The sequence below is a fragment of the Oryzias latipes genome, chromosome 13, assembly GCF_002234675.1.
Source record: "Oryzias latipes chromosome 13, ASM223467v1".
NCBI classification, from domain to species: domain Eukaryota; kingdom Metazoa; phylum Chordata; class Actinopteri; order Beloniformes; family Adrianichthyidae; genus Oryzias; species Oryzias latipes.
Genome location: NC_019871.2, coordinates 18421713 through 18442036, shown reverse-complemented (window position 1 = coordinate 18442036; position 20324 = coordinate 18421713). Strand labels below are relative to the sequence as shown.

The 20324-nt window shown below is 42.0% G+C and overlaps 1 protein-coding gene across 2 annotated transcripts in view; it reads left to right on the top strand.

Moving 5' to 3' along the window:
* The window catches only part of epha4 (EPH receptor A4), a 57384-nt gene that overhangs the window by 16312 nt on the left and 20748 nt on the right, over positions 1–20324 (top strand). For both annotated transcript variants that reach the window (XM_020708322.2, XM_011482648.3), the window contains exons 4-5: positions 9076–9231; positions 14943–15278. In XM_020708322.2, the coding sequence (XP_020563981.1) occupies positions 9076–9231; positions 14943–15278 (492 nt within the window). The remainder of the gene's footprint in view (positions 1–9075; positions 9232–14942; positions 15279–20324) is intronic.

Genomic DNA, 20324 nt, shown 5'->3' with positions numbered 1-20324 from the left:
GTCCAGTGTGAACACTGTATGCTAAACTCGCATTCTCGAATGTGTAGTACATGCCTGGTGTATACGTGGCATCAGAGATTACGGTTCATTTGAACTGGGGTTTAGGTCAAACATGCGAACACTGGTCTGCCCTGAAAACCTGAAATCCAGTCACCTGTATATGAATGCAGACAGACATTCCTGCAAACTCAAAAGAGACAATGGATCCTACTAAAAGAAGCGTTGTTGGCAAATGGTAATTGGGAACAAGTGAAAGTGTTAACTGATAATTTATCATTGCAGTGGTGTCAGTAATTTTTTCCCCATGGTTTCTTTCATCGGTCGTTATTGTTCTGGTCCATCATTAAACAAGAAGCTGTCAGTGTTTACTGCTTCTGCCCTAACCGTTTGGTCTGCTCTTATAAGTGCTATGTAAAAGCAAGCTTAACACACTTAATGTCTGGCATTTTTTTGTCTTTCCTCACCCAATCAGCCCAGGTTTACTGGACAACACTAACAAGCCTAATGCAGAACCATAAACCCAAGAGAGCTCTGGATCTGAACACTGTGCGATATTTCCGTCCACATCAGACCTCTGCTGCTATTTGACTTCATTTCCAGCACACATACCATTTTCAGTCTCAGCTCAAAGATGTGTATCAAACACATCCTGGGGTTTGGTCTGTTTGGTTCAACCTCTGCAGGAGAGCTGAACTGTAATTTGGAGATGCGGAAGTCCCACAGTGTCGGGAGGCTCAAGGCCGCTGATCTCCAGCCAGAGGCAGAGGTGTGTTCCTGCCAGGATTCATTTTTTGGGATTACAAACCTTGATCCTTCATGATTCAAACCCAGTTGTCAAACACTGTGAGGAGGGAAAAGAAAAAAGAGTTGCATCTGTGTGAAGTTTTCACCACATGAAGGTCTGATAGGAGAGGAAGAAGAGAAGGAGTGAAAGATGCTGTAGGCGAAGAAAAGGTGGAGGTTCAAATCCCACTTATGTGTGTGTGTGGGTGCTGCAGTAACACTGTCTGGCGGGGCGAAGCAGATGGAAGGTGAACTGATTGCTGTCTCACAGGCCAGATAAATGGCAGGATATGTGAAAGGTGAAGTAGGGGGTTGTGGGTAGAGACGTAGAAGGCTTTCTGTACAAGCCGGTGTGGTCGTGCGTCGGACTGTGGCCGCCATGACTGATGTTACAATCATTATGACCTGCAGGTGTTGTTGAGCTGCTCCACTGGCTTTGGCCTGATTCCTTTGAGGCTGCAGGTAATCACATTTCAACTCAGCCTTTAAGCAGAGCATTAAGATGGAGGCTGTGGCAGCAGAAGAGGGGGAAATGCTACAGCTAAAAAAAAGGTGTGAAATTTCATCTGTGGGAGTGTGGAGGAAGGCGCATTATTTTTACATCTTTGCGAGCTTTTGCTCCTAAATTGTTGTCGAACAGTGGAGCATCACTTTATGTGTTGAAAGAAAATGACGAACCTGAGGAAAGATGGCAGAAAGAAAGGTTTCAGGTGGAGAGAAAGAAGCAAAAACACACTTCAGTGCATCCCAGTGGCAGCTTCAGCTTCGCGGTTCTTTTGGGGTTCCCTCATTAAGGTTTCGCCAGCTCACCTGTCTGCACTTCAGAGCTAAAAGGCTAAAACCCATTAGCACACAAACCCTGTCTAAGCAGCAGCCATTAACCCCTGGCTCCTGTTACCCGCACAGCCCCCCCTGCAAGGCCAGGTTCAACCAGCCTGGAGGCTATGGAGAGTGCTGCATACAGCAGTAAAGTTTGTGTACCCACATGAGAGATATACTAGCCCAGGAATGTACACAGACATCAAGCCCAGCAATGCTGCGCTAACACGTGGCGACTGGGTTTGGATCAGATCACCTCCATTATAGGAAAGGGAGAAAGTGGTCCGGGAAAGGTCAAAGGGCACAGCAGTGACATCTACACTGAGGCCATCATTGAGGTGACATGAGCTGTTGAAGAGCCACTGACCCGAGGAGGGGTTTATGTACTATGAGTGCAAACAGACACACACACAGGTCATGTAAATGCACTGAGCACGCACACACACAATGCTGCAGACACACACACCCTCACGTGCACACATGTGCACAATAGAAGGTGTTTTGAGGCCCCAGACTGGCTGTCGTCTGGGAGCTGCACGTAGATTACCTAAACAAACAAGCTAAAAATACTCTCCTTTTCACCCTCCAGCCGACCCTTTCCAACCCCTCCTCACGTTCCTTCAAACTGCTCCCAAAGAAATCATGGAGGCTGAAGTCAAGCTTGCCCCTGAGACCACAAGTGACTAAGTAATTAAGGTTTGCATGGGTGTTTCTGTGAGCTTAAGCAATGGCAGATGTGTGTCACATACTGTAGGTCACATGTGAGGTGTGTTTGTAATCTGATTTGCCACAAGGGGTTTGTTATTTTTTCATCCAAGGGTTAACATTTTTGTCAGTCATTAAAGATTGCAGGCAGAACTTTTTTTGTTCTCACAGAAGCTGAAACTCAAACAAGCCACCAGCTTTTTCAATTCCTCTAAGTTATTCTTGGCAGCCAGAAGGGCTCATTTTACTCTCAAATTGCAGTACATATACATCTTCACATTTTTAGGTGTGTATTTTTGCCTCGGGGGGCTGTTCCAATGACATCATGCCGTAACAGTATTCTGGTGAAGAGATGGTGATTGACTTCGGAAAGAAACGACCAGCTTCCCAGCCTCTTAGCATCTTGGGCAGGGATGTGGCAGAGGTAGAGGAATACAAGTACCTGGGAGTAACCATTGACAACAGGCTGAGCTAGAAGACCAACAGCACTACTGTGTACAAGAAGACCTGCAGTTGACTCCTCCTGTATTTACCCCCCTGTATTTTCCTGAGGAAACTATGGCCCTTCAATGTGTGCAGTAGAATGTTCTTCGAAGCTTTGATAGAGAAGAGGACTTTGAATAAACTCGTATCCATCATGGATAATCCTGAGTATCCTCTCAATCCTATACTCAGCGGATCATATTTTCCAAGGCTAAGGCCGCTTCACTGTCACACCAGCCACTACAGGAGATCATTCCTTTTTGCAAGGTATTTTAATTTTTTGTTATTGTAGCACATTGTGTTCTGCGTTCTGATTAGCTGTAGACCATTGTCAGTCAACACCCTCTATGGTGCCTCCTATTAAGAATGCGTCCAGCTCGCCACATTTACATAAATCTTCATCACGATCAGATCTGTGTTTTCATTCTAAAATCCTGGATTTATTTTTCCATGAAGCTTTGAACTTTGAGAGTTTAAAGAAAGAAAAGTGTAATAATGTTCATGTCTGTCTGAGAAAAGTGTATAACGTGTGTAGTGAGGAGTTTTACTGCCTTGAGACATCTAGTCTGTAGTAATTATTAAAAAATAGTTTGCATAATTCACAGATTTAGTTCATTGTAGGCCATTTTGATAAAGAAGGAACCACTGTAATGGTTTTAAAATACGTTTTTTCTGAATGTTGGCCACACATGCAGAAGCAATCAGAACCCAATAAAACAACAAACTACCCATTGAGAGTGCTGCATTGTGAAGCTTTTCAATTACACTTTTCAGTGCACTTGTTTACTAAACTGGTTATAAAATCACAATGAAGCTGGCTTCCTCCTCACCTATTCTTAGTTTGTGTTCTCCTCACACATCCCCCTTTTTCCTGCTTCATTCTCTTTGATTCAGAACGAGGAGAAAAGCTTTATGCTTCTAATTGTTCAGCAGTGCATGGCCTTGTGTGTCCCCTCACACAACAACATTAGCATACTCCTTTACCTCCCACACATCTGCCCATTTTTCCCATAAATTTCTCCTGGAATCAAATCGAAGGCCTTTTTTTTTACTGCAGACAATGTCAGGAAATCATGCTAAATACACACAGATGGAGGGACACGCGTCCAAGATGGTGCTTCAGTCCCTGGAGACCGTCAGGAAATTGTCCCAAGACAATACCATGACTGAGTTTGTTTACCTCCCATCATCTCTGCTGTGCTGCCGTCCCCTTCCTCACCAAACCCTTTAAACGCCTGTTTAACTGATGTGTGTTTGTGTCCATCTGAGAGGGAATTTGCATCCAGCTTTTGAGGGCTTTTGAAGGACTTTGTATTCATACCTGAGTGTGTGCAGGTGTGCAGTGGTTCGTAAGCCTTTGGTTGTGCATAGAGCATATTTATGCCTTGTTTGCTTCAAATCATGGTCAATTACCCACCTGCTGCATGGATCCCAGGTCACAAAAGGTCCTCAGTTGGTTGGCGAGAAGCCCAGGGTTGGCTGGAGTCACCATGGTTTGGATGTAAAAGTGGAATCAAACTCTTCTGTAGGAAAGCACAAAGCTGTTCTGCTCACTCTTATTATTTATTAGGGCAGCTTTCTTCAGCGTTTTATTGGTTTCCTTTCATTCACCTTTAGAACATTGCCTCTTATTTTTAAGGAGTGGTCCTGCGCATTCTGACGTGGCTTTGCGGAGTGCTTAAGATTTTGAAGATATAGCCATTGTACTAATATTACTTTTTTCAGTTCAAGATGCAGGAAACGAGGGGGAAGTTGAGGCCTACGTGTTACTAAGAACACCGTGTTACTAAGTCCACAGGAAGCCTTCAGAACAATATTTCTACTTTTTCACTCTTTCAAGTCCAAACAGGAACAACAAAGGTGGTTCCACAGAGCACGTACGAAATATTTTGTTACCCCTGGATGGTGATGGGGGTAAATACAAAAGAACATTTTATTGCTTTTTAAGGGGTTTTAAGCCTGGTGAGTATTTTTATACTGTTACAGCTTTAAGACTGAAAATTGGTTTCAGTCATCTGGATCTTAAGATACGAATTAGATGCAGACATGCAGACATTGTAATGAAGGCAGCAGCACTTAGGGTGGCTCCTGAATGATGATGTTGGTGCCTCTATACAGTTATTAATCATCTGTCTGACATTTGACAGACAAACTGCTGCATGCTCTTTCCCTCCACCACGAGCAAAGCTGGGATGATTGCCATGGCGTTTTCCTGAAGATCCCTGGCCTAGCTGACTTTCCATTAAATCCGTCATTAACACCAGCGATCATGTCAGCCCAGATGTGACCACCCGACTTTCAAATTAGCATGTTAAAAGATGTTACAACTATTGTAGGACCTTTCCCCTCAGCCAGGTCAAGGTCAAGATGTGTATGGAGTGAGTGTCATCAATCACGGTGATCGGTTTCGGTGGCCGTGTGTCCCTCATCCATCATGCTGATGTGTTCCGCCGGCCGTGTGGCTCCACCGTGCTGTCAGGGCCGGAGGTAATTAATAACTCAGACTGATGGAATTAATGAGTTAACCTGCTCCACTCTCCTGCTGTCCCGGCGACAGATGCTAACGGTCAGCAGCTAGTTATGCCACTCCTCCATGCCAGCAGCTCAGGTGTAATAATGCGTCCTATTATCCGTATTCATGACTCTAAAGGAGAAACGGTTACAGCCTGTGACTGGTGCTGTGGGGTGAACAAAGGAAGGATTCAGTGGCTGTCCTCTCCAGCGGTAGCCTCACCTGAGCATCTTCCTCAGTAGAATATGAAGACCTACAGAAGCAGAGTGAATACAGACTGTGAAGGAAGGAGAGGCCCCTCCTTACCCTCAGGGCTTGTTGAAAGCTGAACTCTTATTTTGTTTTGAATGTGCTGCTTTGTGAGGACTCTCTTTCTGAAAAGGACTCAGTATCTGTTTTGACAAAAAAAGAAGAGCAGAGTTTTCATCACTTAAAGAAGATAAAGTGGACGTTAGAAGGGAGGGAGGGGGGAAACCATAGTTTGAACTTAGTTTTCCTTTTTCTGATTTCAAGTGAAGCAGGTCCCCTGTCTGGGCAGGCCTTACTATTGTGTGCCAGGAACCTGGTATTACATTCCCAAGCTTTTCAGGAGGCTTTTGTGGTACGAGTCTGCTCTCATACCCTCAGCCCCCAGTGCATTGGATACTTTGTTGTGTAGGCTGCAGGATGGCTTACCTATCAGGCTTTGCATGGGGGGCACGCGAGGTGGGCTGGAGTGGGTGGCTGTGTGGGCAGATGCAGTTTATAATGCAAACAAGGACTGTCCAAGCACTTTGAAAGCCTGGTGCGTGGGTTGCTGAGGAATTTTTTTTTTGTTTTTCGTATTCATGAATGTGGGTTTCCATCATTAGCTTTCTAATTTTTTCAGATTGCTGCTTCCTTCTGTATTTGCTGGACAGAAGTTTAATCTAATAAAACTTTTGCTTCCCCCCCGCATTTCTTTCAAACGTGGTCCATCCTAGAGACAACAGGGATGAGACAAGAGGGGAAATAAAAGCCATATTGGGGGATTAAATAAGGGGAAATAAGGGAAGAATGTGATGTCCCGATCTATGAGGGATTCCATTTTTTGGCTTCTCCAGAATAGAACAGTAAGTCCCCAGTCTTTTTGTCTGCCTTTGATCTCTCAGCTCGGGGATTTGGCACCTGACAAACCATCTCTGTCTTAAAGGAGGCCTGCCGAGAGAAAGCCAAGGAGAGACCGGGAGACAGAGGGCAGAGTCAAAAGAAAATAATAAAGCGGAGCTGGAGGGTGACAGGGGGAAACAGTGTGAAAAAGAGGGAGTGGAAAAATTGGGTTAGACCTTTGAATGCTGTATAAAAGGATACGATGAGAGCCTCTCAGCTCAGATCCCATAAAAACTAAACACACATGCTCAAGTGTGTCAGTATTTGTGGTTGTGTGAGGGTTTGCCACGGCTGGCCCGGACAGTGATAAATCCAGTGAGTCTTAAGGGAGATTCCTCTCTGAAGCCAAGGTCTTTTGGACCACCCACCACTGTGGTCTCTTCCCTCCTCACACACTCATTCTAGCTCTAAATAGGAAACAAATTCCCCAGCTTTACTTGGTTATTAGCCCCTTTTTTCCATGGCTGGTCTTTTCTGCAGGGCAGTTGCTGCTGTAAACAAGTCTTCATACATTCTCGCATTTTTAAACATGTGAAGGGAAGACAGAATGAACTATGTGATGGCCTGGGAAAACTGTAAGACCATTTTAGGACAGGTGAATGAGTGTGAAGGATGTCATCAGCAGTGCCTCATTTGAGTTGTCTTGCTGTTGTGTTGAGACCTAAAAGCTGGAATTACTCACTTACTGTATCCGTTGCATCGCAAACAGCTGGTTGATGCCGCTGGCCAGCACTCACAAAATCCCGCTGACAGAAACGTTGTATTTTGTCATTCGAGCCGGTCACAACCTCTCAAAACATTGTAGATAAACCCCAGTGTCCTCCTGTCTCCTGTGATGAGAATGAGTGTTGAATGATTGCTTTAAAGATTAAGAGATAGCGCCCCTCCCAGATAATCTGCCTCTGGTTTTCAAAACTACGAAGAAAGGAACGAGTGAAGAATAGCTCTGCAGGTAGCTTCTGTTTGGCTTGGTTAATATCATGCTACGCTAATCCGGCTGCTCTGAAATCTGCAGGGCAAAGAGCCTGACTTCGTTCCATCTCCAATAGAGGGATTTTCCACTATTCTAAAGAGGTTGTAGATTTTCTTGACAGGTTGTGTGTGTGTACGCAAGCCCTGCTAGTGGAAAGTGTTTTTTTAGTTTTTAGTTTTTACCAAAGAGTCACTTTCAACTTGGTGATTTGTCTGCAAGTATGGTCAACACATGTGGGAATCCCTTGAAGTGTTTATGACTTTTACACTGAAAACCACATGTACCCTCCAAATGAAAATCCAACATCCACGCCTTTGAAGGCCATTTGTGTTTGTTTACACATGCACAACTGTCTAACTTATTCTGAGTTAGACAATTGCACACTATTCTATTTATTGAGTCTTTTTGAATAAAAAAAAATACAAAGACAGGAATGTGTACTCCAATAAAACCCAAGCTGCAGATCCTTGGACTTCTATTTCATTCACCGCCCCACCGCCGAGCGCACAGCGGCCTAAATGGCTGTCAGCTTACTGGGCCTAATCAGCGCTGCGACTGTCTGTCCTGCACTTCCCACAGAATTCTTCTTTTGTCCCAGCCTTCTGGTTCAGTGCTCAGGGCTGAAACCTTAGCCTGTCGGGCTTCCTCAGGCATTACAAAAACCGATAAACCGAGAAGAAACTTAGTGAAAGACGAGTGCTCCAATCAAATAACAGTCAATCCAAAGAACAGCCAGTAAAAGTAAAAATGTGACCTTGGTTACACTTTCAAAATGAGGTGTGTGTATGCATTTGGTTCAATAAAAGTGATATCAGTCTCCTGACATAGCTCTCCTGTGTGTTGTATTTGATGGATTTTATTTGGTAAATGTCTCTTACTTGCTGCTTCCATGTCTGGGCAGTTCTTTCTATAATACTAAATATTGAGAACATATATTTTCACTACGGTTATTAAAGGGGTCTGTATCTTTCTTTTCTTACGCCTTTTAGAGTAAACTATATCCACATATATATTAATATATTACCTTTGGCACACTAAAGAACACATTTTTCTTGAATTAAATATCAATTATATGCACAGTTCATTTTGCAACCCAGTGAGACAACTCAATCTCAGAGGCACCGCCTTTCACTCCTCTGCGTTTTACCCACAAGACAAACAACATCCAAACCTTTGCAAAGATAGATATGAATAGTGTGCATATAAAAGGAAAGCGTTTTGCCGTTAAGCTACGCTGAGAAGCTGTGTGTGTTTGTTAGCCTGGGGGCGGTGCACAAACTTTACCTGGAAGGGGCTGTTCTCAGTTATCTCCTTCACGATTTTGTGGATTGAGAGGGGTTGGTGCACGGAGAACAGGTTTTTAGAGGAATGAATATTAGAATACACTTAAAAGCTCAAAACGTTGATTTCTCATGATATAGACTCTTTAAATATCTGCCTTTTTTAATCACTAAACTTATATTTCATTCACTGCTTTAACCCTAGAGTTGAATCAAAAAGTCGTACGTTTTTTGTTAAGTTGCTGCAGCAGCTTTAGTTATTTTGTGTTTCTATATTTGTTGCTTGGGTTTCATCCAAAGAACTTGAAACTGTTGGTTAAAGAAGATTTTGTGATGTTTTTTCTTGTTGATTGTTTCCAACAATATTCACCTCCCTTTTTTTTACTTTTCAGCTTGTAAGATTGGTTACTACCGCGCCCTCGCCACCGATGGCCTCTGTTCCAAGTGCCCACAGCACAGTTACTCCGTCAGGGAAGGCTCCACCTCCTGCGCCTGCGACAAGGGATATTTCCGTTCTGAAACAGATCCGGCATCCATGCCCTGCAGCCGTGAGTACTTCTACTTTTAACACACATTCCCTGGAAGCTGTGACAGCTCAGTTAGCATGCTCGTGCAAAGTATTCATCCAGCAACAGTTTTCTAAAAAGAAAACACCAGTGTTGAAACTGCCAAATTTAAATGCTGATAATTTCTTATTGGTGAAAAGAAAAATATAAAGAAAAAGGTGTTCAGAAGATCGGCAGTTGGTAAAAGAGGAGATTAGGTTGTCAAGAAGAGCGTAAAGTGTATTTATTACAGGATTTTAGTTGGGTGTTGAGTTCCTCAGCTATCTTCCCTTCATCTTCTGGCTGTCAACGTCATTTTCCCCCAATCACACCAAATTTCTTCATCTCAATCCACTAATTGATGAGCTCTCTAGCAACACGAGCATCTTCTGAACCTTGTCTGTATTTATGTAATTGTTTATGAAAGCTAAGGTTATTTTGGGATGTGCGTGTTGGCAGTTGAGCTGCCAAGAGTGGCACAACAAACTCCTTCAAAGGAGAACCTTTTGGTCCCTCTGGCCATGTGTACACACAGATACAGCAGTTATGTCAAACTTGTGGTGACAAACATTTCCAGGAATGGTCATTCCTCCAGTCTCTACACACCATTTAACCACGATCAAACAATGATGTTTTCAGCATTGAATGAAAGGCTTGTCACATCCAGTTTTGTGCAAGTGTCATCTTAGCCCAATGTAAACACGGTCTATGCTGTTCTTTTGGTTCCCACAATGCATCACTGCTAACATTTAGAAACTCTTGAAATGCTTGTGCATCCAAACAACCGTCTTGAGGAGCAGCTCAACTCTAGCTGTTGACAGTAAACAAATTTCCAAAGCTTTAAATGACTTCAAGTGATTCCATGAAGACTAAATAGCAGAAACATTTTTGGAAGTTGCAGAACCTGGAAAAGCAGGAATAAGGCTAAGAAACAAAAGATGATAAAATCACTCAAATTTCTCGATGATGGAGGCTTTCTCTAGAAGTTTGGTGTGTAGTGCATTTGCATGAAGTTCTCACCTTTTGATGTTAAAGTAAGTCTCATTAGTTGTCACACACCTGGATGTGTGAGGTTAGTTCCCATCATCTGGGGGAGCAATGAGCCGCAGACAGCCACACTCAGGAACCATTTGGTGGTTTAACCCCCAATTTAATCCTTTATTGCTGCATGTCAAGAATAGAGGCATCGGGTCCCATTTTTGGTATGACGTAACCGGGGATTTGAACTCACAACCTACCAGTTTGTGGGTGGACACTCTACTACTAGGCCACTGAGTGGATTTATGGAAGCAAGACCTTCCATAAATGATGTTATTCCTTTTTGGAAACAGTGAAACAGTTTTCTCAGAACATCTGGACTGATTGGAGTATAAAAACCAAGAATGTTTTTGTTGTTACCCAGGAAAACAAAAAGCTGTGTCCTTAAATATGACAGACACTTGAGTGTTGGTGATTAAACGTCTGAAATCAACTTTAACAACCGCAACCTGTCAGGCTGCTGAGGTCATAGTTGGCTTGCAGTTCTGGCAGGTTTCTGGGGACTCATCACTCAGCAAAACAATGTAGAACCACTAAACTCATATTCCACTGGAGTTTATGTCTATAAAAGGTCAGGAACAATCTTTACGCTTCAATCAAGAGAAGATTATTTCACAAGAGATTAAATAATCACCTGCAAACCGACTATTCTATTGAAATAATAACAGAAAATGGGAAATTTTGTTTCTGTAAAAATAACTATAAAGGTTTCCAGAACACCCTTTATGGAGCTCATTCGTTGTTTACAAGTCAGCTGCTTTAAGACTGAAGACATTGAATGAATACAGGTGAAATAAATAATCACTTCAATTTGTAGGTATTCTGTTCTAGTGTCGATGTTTTCTCATTTACTATTTTTAGTATTGAACAGAGAAACTTTTCAGCAGCTCTTCATCGTTTTGTCAAATATTTTCATTTCCCAGATCTGTCATTATGCTTCCATATGACTTTGTGTAAGTTTTCATTTGTCATCTTTTTGCTGAACAATTCAAAAATACAAAACTAAAAAACTAAATTTAAAAACGTTTGGCTTTTTAAAAATTTAAATTAAGTTCTGTAAAATAAAAATAAAAATGTGATGTCTTCTTACCAAATTTTAAAAACTCCACATAATTAAAAGGCCTCTTCCTGTCAGAGTTCATCATCAGGTCCCTCCTCCTCTCCTATGCACAAACTGGGGGGTTATCCTCATCGTCTTGTTAGTGAGTCTGGAATTTCACAACTTCTTCGAGCGACAGCTGTCCCAGCTGCTTTAACCAGACCCGGCTTCTTCACCTCTGCGGCATTCCTGACTCTGCGGTTAGAAACGGCGCTATAAGCCCATCAGCAGTCAACACTTGATCTTTGAATCCTCCCCCCTGTTTGTCCAGCGCTGCTTCTTTTACTTCTCACTCACACATCAGAGTTGCTCTTGGATTTATACAACATCCAGTACTATTTTTTCCATCCTCTTCCTGTTTCTCTGAAATGGCGCTCAGAGTCACCAGCAGATGAGGGAAAATCCCCCCTAAATCTCCCCGTTTGCTGTGCTGAAGGTCAGGCTGGGAATGAGCCAGCGTTCCTGGTAATTGGGGAACATGGCTGCGTGTGTGTGCATGCATGAGTGAAGGTAATTGAAAACTCTTTTCCCTGGTCGTAGCTGGCAGTCTGGGGAGGGCCGTGATTAAAAGTTGATGTTGCTCCTCCATCTTTTCAGCACATCTCCTGCTGTCCTGTTCCTGTCAGCTCCCTGTTGATACCCCCTCTAGTTGCTCCTCTGATTGGCAGAGTGTGACTGTGATTAAAACACTTCTCCTTTAATGTCCATCCCACTTTTTGGATCAGTCATCCTGCAGTTTTAGTGGATGTAGATTTCATGTAGAGACCTTCTCTGAACAGTTTCTCCCTTCCGTTTTTCTCCAAACTTTAGGGATTTAACTATGTATTTGTAATACTATTTTTGCCGCCTTAACCATCCTGCTGCCCTAAGGCTGTCTTCATCTCTCTTTTGCATGTCTGATGTTTGTGCTTCTATTTACTGCGGGGGCAGTTTTTACTGCTGCATTCAGGTTAGGAGGAGGTTCTCTTCGTTTTGGGTTTTTTCTTGGACCTTGATGTGTTTCTCAGATTTTTCCTCAGTTTTCTTAGCAGCGGTTTTGTGGAGGAAGAGGGAGGGGCAGAGTGAGGACTCAAGGGGGGCATTGAACGAACCCCAGCCGGATGGTAATAGCAGAGTCGATGCTATAGCCAATTTAGACAACCCAGCTAATCACATGGCTCACATTTATTGATAAACAGGGAGGTGAAAGAAAAAGAGGAAGTAGGAGTGGGAGGAGGTTAAAAATAAATGACAAATGCAGATTAAAGCGAGTCACTGATGGAAGTAAATGGACAGGAAAGAATCATTAGGGGAACATGAGCGAACATTTGGGCCATAAATGAACAAGAACAGAGAAACTTTCCAGAAGTCTCCTGCTGCAATTTTCCCTTAAGGAGACTGAAGTTTTAGGCAGTGTTGAGCTAATGTTGTATGAAGGTTGTGTGAGCACTATGCTCCTGTCTCCAGCCGTCATATTCCCCCAGGATTAATTACCGGGTGTCAGTCACGGCCGACGGCTCTCCCACGCTCCCAGTGGTGCATTCTGGGAAGAGCGACAGGTACAGCCAAGGTGGTTTGTGTGCAATGTGTGTGCATGCCAAACTCAGTCAAGGCACAGTGAAATGCATTTAAGATTTAGACTGCTGTGTAGTGCTGCGTTTGTCGTTACAACAAAGGAAACAGACTTTGTGAGGCCATTGCACATCGTGCACACATGTCTTAAGAGGTCTAAAAAACTTAACAGTAAATGTTGGTACTGATGCTTTGATATACAAAAGTGTCACACACTTTTGCTTGAAAAAATTAAAGAAAAATAGAAGAGAGGAAGGCCAGGATGGCAGCAGGTCTCTACTGCAGCTTTCAATGGAAATAAAGCTGCGAGCGGCGTTGTATGCCCTACAGCCCTGGCCGTCCACTTTTAATCTGCCCTCATAAGCTGAGCAGCTGTTTAACATCCCTCACTCTCATCCTCTGCCTATGCAACCCTGGTCAGAACTAGCCATAACAACTGACAAAAAACAAACAAACTTTTTTCTCAAAATAGTGGCGAAGTTTGGGATTGGTCAAGGTAAAGGCATGCCTTCATTGCTTCAGTCATATTGCTTTCCAAACTGGCTCTAAGATGAGATGAAAAGAGATACTGCAAGGAGTCTTCTCATCACCGAGGAGCAGCAGGCGAACGGCAGAGCAGAGACCCGACCTGTGTATTGATGTGTTGGTTGTGAGTGAAACAACTTTAAAGTCTGCGCTTTGGTGTGAAAGACAAGAGCTGGCTCTTTCCTAGGAGTCTTTTATAATATTTCACTCTATCTTACTTTATTTTTCTGTCTAAGCTGCACGTGACTGCGCCTCTGGTCAAAATGAGATAGCGCCCAATGCGCTCCGCAGAGGGGGTGGGGTGGGTGGTGGGTAGTTAATTTTGTGTAATTTTTCATACAGTTTTTTGAATTCTAATAAAGCCAGGCCATGTCTTGACCCAGATTCATACTTTGCACGAGGTCATTGCTTTAAAAATAAAGTTAAATGAAAAATAAGACCATCTGTTTTTGCTGTTTTTCCCTTGAGAATTTGTCTATGAGCGCAAAAAAGTAAACTAAAGTAAGAGAAGTGATTACTTTTTCAAAAAGGTTATGAGTAAAGTAATTTAATTACAATTTGATCCAGTTACTTAGTAAAGTAATATTAGAAGTAATTTACCCAACACTACCTAATTGCCTCTGCAGTTGCTCATTGGCTGAAGCCAAACATTGGCCCAGTCTGCCTGCATTTATTGTGTGAGTGTGACACTGTACACTTCCTCCCTTTGGCTCCAAACAGTCCTCCTTTCTGCTGCTCCCAGTGAAATCTGTGAAATCATTCACTGCCACACCGCTCCGCTAAAAATAACGCTCATAATTAATTTCCGTTGTGAAATGACTCGTTGGTGGACAGACGAGCTTTCATTTTTCACCCTGCATCGATCCCGCAGCGCGCTCGCGTGCGCTTCATTAGTCACAGAGTAAAAGATAGAGTAAGGGAGAGTTAAGTCAATTACCGCTGTTTGATAGCTTTGCAAAAAAACATTATTTACATCTGACATGACATGCAAATGAGAAGTGATGTGCTACGGAGTTGGTGTCGCACACCAACACGGACGCCTTTGGTTCTACATAAAAGCAGAAACTCAATATCGGTGCAAAGCAAACTTAGTCAAAACTCATACAGTGAGGCTCTGCCTTTCCACCACCTTCAGACTGTTAGGTCTAAAGAACTCTGCTGCCATATTGGATTTCAGTGAACAGTCTGAATTAATTGAGCTGAAACTGGATCCTCCCAAGCAGTAAAGCAGAGGATATTAAGAGGGAATCCGAAAGCCTTCAGTCTCCATTAGAGGGACGACCCATCCAATTAGACATTTACATCTTTACTAATTGTAAAAACTGAGAAAGGGGTCAGTTGTAAATCATGAGGGAGTTTGTGTTCAAAGCATTTAACTAAACCTTTTACAGTTGCTCTATCAGCTTTGTTTTAGGACAGACAAATATTTCAGTGATTTTAATTTATTCACTTAGATTTTTGACCTTTAACCTATTCTTTGGTCTTTACCCCTTTTCCACAGGTCCTCCGTCGGCACCTGTTCACCTCATCTCCAATGTGAATGAGACCTCTGTGAACTTGGAGTGGAGTCCTCCACGAAGCACAGGCGGGCGTCAGGATTTGACGTACAACGTTGTGTGTAAACGCTGTGGACCTGATGGGCGCCGCTGTCAGCCCTGCGGTAACGGCATCCACTTCAGCCCACAGCAGCTGAGCCTGAAGGGAACCAGGGTGTCCATAAACGAACTGCAGGCCCACACCAACTACACCTTTGAAGTGTGGGCAGTGAACGGCGTGTCCTCTCAGAGCCCAGGCCCGGAGCAGGCCGTGTCCGTCACCGTCACCACCAACCAGGCTGGTAAGAGCAGCAGAGAGTGTTTGAGGTAACCACTGAGTGTATATATGAGAACTGGACTGAGTGCCCCCCTCCTTCCTGGCAGGAGTACCTGCTGGCTCCAAGAAGCCAAAATTACTTAGTAAATTACTGTAGAGAAATAAAAAGCTATTGTTCAGTCATTCTATCTGTCAGAATAACCATTCTTGCTCTGATACCTTTTTAAATATGTTATCAATCTTTTTTTTTCCATAGTTTTTCTATAGTTCAACTGGTTCAAGTTATAAACTGAGCAATCAGGTGCCTCAATAGAAATAGGTGGAGCCTGACGGCCCCCACATCCAACGTTCAAATTAATTTAATTGACAGATTTGATGTAGCCAGCTTTCAAGTGATAGGGGTGTGTCCTCCCAACAATCTCACTCCTGATTAGTGAGACAGGTTGCCATAGAAACATTGACTTGTACCAGTCACTGCTTAGTCATGACGTCTGGCTCTAACATGGCGACCAAAGAAAGCATTGACTTCATTTGGTTGGAGCTGGAAGTAAACTATCTTATATGGGTGACATCACACTCAGTACAGTTCTCACATACAGTCAAAGGAGGTAACCCAGCGCCTGTGACGTGAGAGTGGATGAGTGAATCAGACTAAGGATTTCAATATGTGAAAGTTTTACTGTCTTTTAAAGGCGTTTTAATTAAAGTGCAATAACTGGACCAAGTGTTTTATCGATAAAGTTGAAGACGGTTTAATGCTACTCTGATCTGATCCGATTTTTACTCATGTAGCAACAGAGGAAATGTTTTTGGTTATTTTTTTCATTCCTAATGACCTTTAAAATAGAATTACAGACAAATTACAGAATCTTGTCAGATTTGAATGTGTAATGTTTGAATATCAACCCTACTGCACTACCATTTTCTGACCTCACAGTCAGACCAACAAACATAAAAAAACTGAGAAAACATTAAATACATGTAATGATTTGAATTTGTGCAAAGGTGCAGTTTCTCTAGTATTCCTAACAAACCCAGAGACTGCATTTTACAAACAGCTGTTTAAGACTCACTTAAGGTGTTTTTGGAAAATCAAATTGACAGATATTTTACATAAGAAAAGAGCTTGTGTGAAAGTTACTTTCTATTAAATAAACAATTTTTGATTGAATTAACAATTGCATGTTATTCATATTATCTAGTTTAGATTTTACAATATATTAATATTTTCTCCCAATACAAAAAAAACAAGAAAAAAACATATATTCCTGTCATTATCTTCTCTTCCAAAAATAAACCAGAGGGACAACATATTACAGGTTTTTGGCCTGGTTTTGAACACTGTCAGAGCACAACGGTCTGTTGGGGGTTCAAGTTCCAAGCCTGTCAGTTATAATTTTCTTCTTTTCATTTTTTAAATTGCTTTGAAAAAGAGTCTGCTAAACGATTTATAAAGAATTTTTTGTTTGTTTTTTAGTAAAGGTCATGTTAATTGCTGACAGTCTGTAGTTTGATATATATATTTATGATAGGTGTGCACGGGGCTGGAGGGTCTGAATCGTTTTTAATGGATGATAGACTCTCAGCAGTTACAAAGGATTTTCTCCAATATTCCACTGGAGTTTTGCATAATTATCCATTAGAGGCCTGGGCTGAAGACACTGGCTGCAGGCTATATTTAGCTGCCAAGCTAATGAATTGGATGAATTATATTGATCTTCCCTTCACCATGAAGGCAGCAGGATTGTCTGTATTTGTGTATTTGGGTGTAATCAGTCCTCTGGAACTCACACATGAATGCAGCTCCTGCTTCAAAACTGAAAATGTGTCCAGGGATGCAATCAAAATCTCCTGTTGTTTTATCATTTAGCCATTTTGTAACCCGTTGTTGTGCAAATGGATTTTATGAGTCTGGTCCCTTTTCTTTGTCTCTGCTCCCTTGTTCACTTGTAGCTGTCCCTTCGGCCTCTTTTAGTGCCTTGCTCTTGGGTGGTAAGCTCAGTGTCTTTGTGTTCTTTTATTACTGATTTCCATCCCTGGGAAAGCAGTTATCTTGAATTGAATTTGGACTGGTGCTTCAGGACACAGTGACTTGATTTATCAGCCAGGGGCGAAGCGATGGAGGTGAATGGATGTGCTGCCTGTGGGAGAACTGCAGGTCTTGCTGAGCAGGCATGTGTGGGAGCTGTAATGGAGCATGACCGAGGGTGCAACCCAAGGATGCATTATTGCATGTCAGCACTAGAGATGGGTCCCATGGGCTTCATCCAGGTCCAGCAAAACCATCCTGTTTGGATTTTCTTTACTATTTACGATACAAAACATGATACATTTTTAAATTACTGTTGCTAATTCATTATTAACCAAATGGTGATTTAATCAACATCATAAACACTGATTGAAAAATAGAATTAATAAAAATGGAGAAAAACTTGCTCTAAAATAAAAAAAGGAAAAATGTTTTGATGACAAAAATGTTTGAAAAAAATCTGTGTATTCTATAACTTAAAATAACTGTTAAAAGTCCATAATAACTTATTTACTTAAAGCATAAATTAAAGATGGAGCTATTCATCCATCCATCCTTTTTCTAAACCTGCTTTAGTCCCAGTTGGGGTCCCAGGGATGCTGGAACTACCCAGTCGGTTAAGAGTAAACCCTGGACAGGATGTACATATAAATGTTAAAAAAATACATATAACCAGCCTGAAATGTCTCCCTAATGATTTTACTGCTATTTGATCTTTAAGTACTCTCACAAACTCAAACAAAAGGTTGGTAAACAGCACCATTGAAGATTTACACAAAATACACATACAGGGGTGTGCTAATTTTCATTGTTGTCTCAAAGTAAGAAAGGTCTTGTTTAAATTCTGGGTTAGGCTGGTCTGTCCTGCGGTGCATGTCTGAACTAACTCAAGTCTCCATTAGGTTTTTGTTCATTCCAAATATCACGTGCGTTATCCTTATCACCACTTTCTGAATTAATTTGAACCTCTTTGTACATGAAAATAAGGTAGAAACTGTTGTGTCTTTAGACACAACAGATGTTAGATATCTACCTAATAGAAGTATTTCCAGCTTTTTAAGAAAAGAAAATAAATGTATCATCCAATGCTTTGTTCTAGAGACTGACCAAAACCAAAAGCTCATGGTAAACCCAGTCTCAAGTCTAAAGATGATCACTGTCCCACAGGCAGTCCAATACATTTGCTGTATATGTCTGTATGGTCCAGATCCCATCATGGTTTCTCAGATCCAACCCTGGTTTATGTGGTTAAGACTCCAGTGTAAGGACTATCATCCACGGGTTTCAACACAGACCCAGAGACTCACTCAGTAACATCTCTGTTTAATAGATTTTGGCTGATCTGCTGACTTGTAGTTGTGGAATTGTGTTGATTTTGGCACAATACTGCTGCATGTTGCACAACTGTTGTTCTAGATCAGTTCTGAGAAGACGACTTGGACGCTTGTGTGTGTCTGTGGGTGTGTATGTTTGCATCTTAATGTGTGTATATGTCTTTGTGTGCACTTTCTAGTCTGTATATGTTTGTGCACGAACCTTGGTGTGTATGTGTAAATGTTATTTGTGCATCTTCTTGCGTGTGTATACCTTCTTGTTTGTGTTTACTTTCTCACCCATGTGGTGCCTTGTTGTGTGTATGTGTCGTCTTTTGTGTGTACCTATTTTGTTTGTAAATGTATCAATGTGTGTAGCTTCTTGTGTGTGTAAACATTTTTATCTGTTTATTTGTTTGTGTGTGTACCTTTGTGTTGCTTCATCTGTGTGTGTGTGTTTGCATATCTGTGCTTGAACACAGATGTATGCGTGTGTATCTGTGTTAACCTTTTTATTAGTCTTTGTGTGTATATATCTTCTTGTTAGTGTGTATCTTCCTGTGTGTTTATATGTATGTGTGTGTGTTTTGGTATCTTTTTTTATGTTATACATATGTGTGTGTACCTTATGAGTATATACCTGTGTGTATACTTTCTTGTTTGTACATGTCTGTTTGTGTGGCCTCTTGTGTGGGTACATGTCTTTGTGCTTGTGTACCTTGTGTATGTGAGTATATCTGTCCACAATCATGTGTGTAAATGTTTTCCTGCATAACGTCTTGTGTCTGTATGCTTTTCTTTGTGTAACTTCTTGTGTGTATATGTGTTGTTGCATGCACAGTCTTGTGTGAGTGTGTCTGTTAAAGTACCTTTTTATGTCCCTTTTTAGTGTGTAAATGTCCTTGTGTGTACTTAAGTATGTTCTTGAAGCTGCATCTCTGAGTGTACCTTCGTTGTGTGTGTATTTTTCTGTATCTCTGTACCTTTTTTGTGCATATGCATGCATGTGTACATTACTTGTTGTGTATGTGTGTATACAGCTGTAGAATTATTTCCTATTCATGATTTCTTTCCTGGACATGACAGTGTGAAAGTGTAATTTAAAGAAAGTTGAAGAAAATGCATCAGAGATCAGAGATCCCCCAAACTGAATCTGAAAATGTTAGCGTATGACTAAGCCTGTTTTTGTGTGCATGAGCAGCTCAAATTCTATGTGTTGCTTTGAAAAAAAAACCTGTCGTCGTAAATCAGCTAAGCTGGGAGTGGAAGGAGAGCGTGGTGTGTCCGTGCTTAGAAGTGACCCCTGGCCGTAAACGGTTGTTTTCTGCCCCTTGGTGGGAACCAGCACATTACATATGTGTGTATGTGTGAGAAGAGGGGAGGAAATGATTTAGAGAAAGACATGTTTACGTCTTGATACAGAATACTTGGCCAGCTTTGATGAATAAAAGTGAATTAGTGAATGGGGGACACTGGGTCTGTGTGTGCTTGTGTGTGTATGCGTGTGTGGGCAGGTTTTCATCTCTGGCACATGGGACAGGCGTACATGAGGAAATGTGTTCTGGGAGGGGGAAGCAGGCGTTGGACTCACAGAGGTGAAGTTCAGCTCAGAAAAATGGCTCCCTTCTCGAAAAAATTTTTTCCTTGACGGCAGCAAAGTTACTCAAATCTGGCGAACAGTCTCCAATCTGGCAACCACATGTTCACCCGGACCCCTGTGTCTTTAAAT